Consider the following 6000-nt stretch of genomic DNA (forward strand, 5'->3'; position numbering starts at 1 on the left):
AAGAATAAAAAGAGTATAATTATAATGGGATGTTTAAACATTTTAAATTGTTGTAATATATTCATTATAATATTTAAATTAAATACATTAAGAACTTATTTTAAGTCATCCTGTGGCCCTCTTAGAAGTTTTCAGAGGTCCTATAGTGGGTTCTGGTCCATTAGATGAAAGCCACTGCCTTCATGGGTGGTCAAAGCTCCTCCGTTTGAGAAAGCCTGGTTTAACCCATACCTGCTTCACAGTAAAGAGATGCTGCATTTCCCCAATTTCATTTAAGTTCCTGTACACAAAAATCACTGCAACTGAAAACAGCCGCAGAGTGCCACATCAGGGTTAAAACCTCTGACAAATATTTTATACATAATTTTATTGCTCTGTACAGCTGAACAGCAAATTCATTTAAAACGAATAAATGGTGCAGACTGAACAAAGAAACAAGCCAGAACTGCATACATGTTGTCTCGATTATCTAGGGAAACATTTTGCCTTTAATTCTTTTATGAAATTAAGCTTCTTGCACACGCTATAAACATACATCCAAAGATAACTTAAGAAAAAAAAAGAAAAAGAAAAAAAACAACATTCTTTCCGCACCCAAAGCAGTCTTGGCCATGTGCACTATTTATGAAATGAATTACATCTTACTATTCTTACACTGCTTTCTGAGAAGTGAATAGATAGAGCAAAGCTTAAAGAAATAAAGTGGATGACCCATCTTTGTTGGATGAAACCACTTTGAGCATTACTGTTCATTATCCTGTTCATTACTCTTATTCATTATCAAAGCGTCCATGCACAGGAAAGGCCTTTCATACATTGGCAGTTTTTACTTCTTTCGAACTGTCCACTGCCTCTTGTTCAACTTGACATTCTGCTGGTTCTGCAACAGTCACCTGTGCTATCTGGATTTCCATTGCTCGTTCTTTCAATCCCTCGCCATCTACTTGTAAAACCACTGTCTCTTCTACCCCACCCACAGTCTGAGAAGACTGTATCGGCGTCTCTGCCTCCACCATGAGAGACTCCTCAACAGCAACAACGTCCACCGGCTCCACAGTGACATGCTCCACCTGTAGGCCATCCTCCAGGATCACCCTCTCCTCTCCCTCCTCAACCTCCGCCATAGCCAAGATCGTGCCTGGGTCTGAAATCATGACTTCCTCTGTGACGATAACCTTCTCCTGCAAGCCGTGGAGTTCTTGCAGATGAGTTTTGAGGTCTTTGGGTTGCGTGAACCACTGATCGCAAATAGTGCAGTGGTTGGGTTTCTCACCCGTGTGGGTCACTAAGTGGTCCTTGAACTGCTCCCAACTATTGAAAACACTGCTACAGACCTGAGGAGTGAGAAATATAAGTGAGTAGGACTGCATGAATGAGCAAAATACAACCAAAACTGACATGTTGCTAAGTCTGATTAACAAATAGCTTTTAATTAAATGCACAATATGTACTTTTTTATAAAAATATAAATAAAAAAATATAATTAGAACAGTGTTATATATTTTGCTGACTTGTGTACTTGCATTATCACAAATGTTTTAAAGAATGTAAAAAAAATGGCTCATCTCTGGTCTGTTTTGTAGGAAACATGGGAGCATCAAATACACTTTAATATGTTTTGTGTTTTTTATTAGACAGGTGATGACTACACAGAGTACGGCTTTCAGCCTTACCCTCCTTCATACTATGATGTTAATTAATCCTTAATAAATTAGCTCATCCATGAACATGATTTCTGCCTGAGTCCCGTCGGATTGCATCAGTTGTGGAGATGAAGACCACAAACTCCCATGATTCAACACTCAGTCACGGTATCATAAGACTTTAGCTGTGTCCAAATTCAGGGTCTGCATCCTCCTTAGGATCCTTCCTACCCGGTTGAAGGAGGATGGGTCCTCCGACGACCGCAAAAACCGGAAGTCGGTGTTTGTGAATTTGGACAGCCTACCCTTCGTTCCCTCCCTTACCCGTTGCTCATATCCTGTCGCCTAGCAACCGTGACAGCGCTAAGCAAGACGCGGGTGAAGAGCTCATCGTTCTCTCCCCGGAGCTTTATAAACACTTCTGTCTGCTCTTTCGTCCTTAGAAGCGTTAAAAACAGCTTCAATCACTAACAAATAAGCTGTGTGTAAGGGGATATTCACACAGGCAGTAAGGAAGAAGCTAGTTTACGAACGTAAACTTTTTTTTTATTTTAATTTTTTACATATACACGTACAAATGTAAAAAAAAAAAAAAAAAAAGCTTAACGATAAAACAAAATGCCTAACTAGAAAACCACTGAAAATATATATTTTTGAAAAGCCAGTTTTCAAAAAACACCGAAAATAATACTCCTCCCCCACTCCGCTACCGCTCGCTTCGTCCTGCGAAAAGAATTATGGGATAGGTAGGGACGCAAAAGGATCCACCACACCCATCCTTCCAATTCGGGGAAAAGGAGGACGCATTTGTGGGCCGCATTTGAAGGATCGTACGAATTTGGACAGCCTTCGTCGCGGCGCTGTGCCGTAACACTCTTCAAATGAGTCCTCCGAAGGATGTAGACCCTGAATTTGGACACAGCTTATATCTATGTTTCTTTTGAATATGCGCCCTCTAGTGGCAAAAACTTACATACAGCGTTTATTTAAAGGCACAATTTTGAAATAATATGCAACAAGCATCTTTCCAAACTTATGAGAAGCAATTATATATGTGATGTTGTCAAATAATGAAAAGAAACCTGAGGTCTACATAATTATTGGAGAAATTGCATGCAATATATTGTATATCAAAAAGGGAGTTTTTTAGGAGGTTTTGCATAGTAAAAATGCATGTCTGGATAGTATTTTACTGGCTAAAACCAACCTGGCATTCATACAACTTCTTTCTCCCTTTTTTGGCTCCAGCGCCATTTTGACATGCTGACATATGACACTTCAGCGTACTGTTCCTGGCAAAACGTTCATGGCACTCCGGGCACTCAAAGGGTTTCTCACCTACACATGCATGCATAAATGGGAAGCTGATTAGAGACTGCATTTAAATATATTTCTTAAAATACATTTAACCTTATATCATCTCACCTGTGTGCTTCCTTAAATGCTCTTTGAAGTGTCCAAAATGATCAAACTGCTTTTCACAGTAATCGCAAACATGCACTTTCTTTTTCTGTCTTTGGGATTGTTCCTCCGCATCAAAATGGTAATTATTCAAGTGCTGTTTAAGGGCTGCTTCCCGGGCATATGTTTTACCGCAGTGCCTGCAGACAAAGCCTTTATCGGGGGTAGCGGTGTGAGTCTTCATGTGCTGTTTGAGATGGTAGTAGAGTTTGAAGCAGCGGTCGCACTTGTCACAACGGAAAAGGTTGTCCAGCTGTGAGATCTGAACCTCCACCACTTCAATATTCTCCAGGGTCTTGGAGGCAATCACAGCCTCTTCCGGCACGACTACGGAATCATCTACTTCCTTTTTCATCCCATGAAGTGTCTGCTCTCCCTGCTGGTACTTACTGGTGATATCAGCCAATAAGGCCAATGCAGAGTCATCAGATGAGGGTTCGGTTGAACTCCTAGCAGCATCCACTACTTCCACCAGGCCACTTTCCTCCACCTCAATATGTTCCTCGCCAACCTCCACGTTGATTTCAACAGATTCGGTCTCCACTGAAGGAAGAGTCTCAGTGATCACATTGGAGGTCTCTGCGATTTTCCTCTTCTTAGCCGTGCTCTTTCCTGCCAAGGCCTGGGAGGAGTTTACTGAGGTGGTACCATTCATTCTACATAGGAGAAGAAACATTTTTGCTAAAAAATCAACTTCAGTATAACATCATGCAAACGAAAATGTACAATAGTAAGCAACCTGTTGTTCAAGGCTTTGATCGCCTCCTGCATTTGAAGGTACTCTGCAGCTCTCCAGACATCACTGACTTCTTCCTCACCATTCACAGCTAACGTAGCTGTATAAGTGAACTCCATCAGGTGACGGAAGGCAGTGTTGCCAACACCTGTTCATTGCAACAAAAATATTGCAGTAAAGATTATTATTGAGCATACATTATTTGGAGTAATTTTTTGTTTACTACTATTTGGGCTGGGAGACCATAAAATGCAATATCAGAAATGGGTCATATTGTGAGTACTAATATTAACTACATGTATATTTAATATGTACAGTGTGTAGTGTATGTGTGTAAATAACCAAAACCAACATCTTCTAACTGTTTTGCAAACAAGTGCTTCCAGTTAAGACAGTGTTGCTGATTAAGATTGGTCATTGTCCAGGAAAAACATGCTACATAGTAATATCTAACAGTGTTTTGTTCCACGGAGTTGCATCTATTGTTAAGTACCTTCAATTTCCACTAGAGGCTCTTGAGTGAAGTCTTGAAAGAATTTGTGGAAAAACTGACTGCAGGCAGCCAGAACAGCTTTGTGGGCCCGAAACTGATGTCCTGTTAAAGAAACCACAATCATTGACACCGGTTTATTCAACTGTAAAATATTTTGCATAAATTCCGAAAGGTATTAGGTCAGCAGGTACAAACACTTGAAACCTCACCATCTACAATAAGAGTGATGTCTGTGAACTGATCCAACTGGCGCTGCTCGTTCAGTTTGTCAAGCATCACTTTGTAATGGGCTGGAAACTCATGCCCATAGTCAACATCTCCATCAACAGACATGGTTCAGCCCTTTCCCTGCGCATGCAAGTACTATGACAAGACAATAAAAACATGACAGCATAATACATTTGTATACATGATATGTAAATTATAATAATAATAAAATAAGCTAAGTAACAAAAAGGAGTTACAATTTTTCAGGGGTGCGTTTCCCAAAAACAACTTGGTCGCAAGTCCAGTCGTTACCAATAGAACTCAATGAAATTAACCACCATAATTAGCTAACGAAGCTTTTGGGAAACGAACCCAGAGTTTAAAAGTGGGCAGATAGCTAAAATATTAAAATGTTAAACGCTTTTTGAAAGCCAATCAACTCGTCTACAATCTTTCACATGTCATGTTTCACATGACATATTTTTAAGATAAATTATGCACATACTTTGTAATGGCCCCTATGCCAACAGATCCACAGAGTAGCGGGCATTTCTAAGCAGCAAGCCGAATAAGCGCGCATTTCTACGAGGAGCTTCTCTACGCAAGAATGGCTGCTTTACACCCAGTGGGTCAAACTGCTGCAAAAGCCGCGTACTTCAACAGTCCAATCGTATGGAGGTCCTAAAGAAATATCTAAACGGCAAAAGGAGGACTGTGTGCCAGTCAGCTTCATGTTATTCACGCGCTGGGCCTGTGGCCACTAACGCATTCGCCATTTGTTTTCTAGACCATTGTCGTTACGTCATCAAATCGCGCATTAAAATGCTCTTTTAATAAGACACATTCCCTTTTCGCTAAATAATGAGTGACGCCGGGTGTCTAACGCTCCCGAGAACTTACCCTGGGTGACGCTCCGATGTTTTAGTGCGGTTATTTATGCGCGTTGGAGGCCTGAAGCGATCAATGTGCTGTTTTTCCTCCGCTCGTCGGAAAAGGGCGGTCGCTCCTGCTCTGGCCTCGAGTTCCCATAAGCCCCCGCGGAAGAGTTTTATCGCGCGAGGCTGACGGGTGGTGGTTACCAGGACTACGATGCCAAAAGATCCCGTTATCTTCAAGTACGGACAAATGTACGTTTTGGCTTAATCATGTATTCAGGTTTTGTATATTCTTTACTGCTTTGCGTCACGTCATTTAGGTCTATTCTTTTAAAAAGCCTAATATTTGTTTCGGAGGCCTATGTATCCCCTTTAAGTGTTAAATAAATAAATAGCCATTTTTGTAAGTATGTAAAAGGTAAATAAGTCTAAGAAGTACAATTTTGGTTGGCAAAATATATTATTTATTTTTATCTAAATATTTAGATAAAAATTTATTTAAAAAATGTATTTAAAAATTAGCCATTAGTATAGCATTTTATGGAAGCCTTGTAAATACAATTCATTGATATATTATTAGCCTAT

The 6000-nt window shown here is 40.2% G+C and overlaps 1 protein-coding gene across 3 annotated transcripts; it reads right to left on the bottom strand.

The window, feature by feature from the left end:
• Positions 1-773: 773 nt before the first annotated feature.
• On the bottom strand, positions 774-5705 carry LOC113107681 (zinc finger protein 131-like). 3 transcript variants are annotated; one of them, XM_026270351.1, is made up of 7 exons: positions 5441-5705; positions 4543-4696; positions 4334-4435; positions 3844-3988; positions 3069-3760; positions 2851-2981; positions 774-1334 (listed from the first exon to the last, which is right to left on the bottom strand). In XM_026270351.1, exons 2-7 carry the CDS (start codon positions 4664-4666, stop codon positions 810-812), a joined length of 1719 nt encoding a protein of 572 aa, XP_026126136.1. In that variant the 5' UTR covers positions 4667-4696; positions 5441-5705; the 3' UTR covers positions 774-809. The 3 variants fall into 3 exon arrangements, with proteins under 3 accessions (XP_026126136.1, XP_026126137.1, XP_026126138.1); XM_026270352.1 differs by lacking the exon at positions 5441-5705 and adding an exon at positions 5046-5389; XM_026270353.1 differs by lacking the exon at positions 5441-5705 and adding an exon at positions 4798-5033.
• Between the last annotated feature and the right edge of the window lie 295 nt (positions 5706-6000).

Source organism: Carassius auratus, chromosome 8, assembly GCF_003368295.1.
Source record: "Carassius auratus strain Wakin chromosome 8, ASM336829v1, whole genome shotgun sequence".
Taxonomy (NCBI): domain Eukaryota; kingdom Metazoa; phylum Chordata; class Actinopteri; order Cypriniformes; family Cyprinidae; genus Carassius; species Carassius auratus.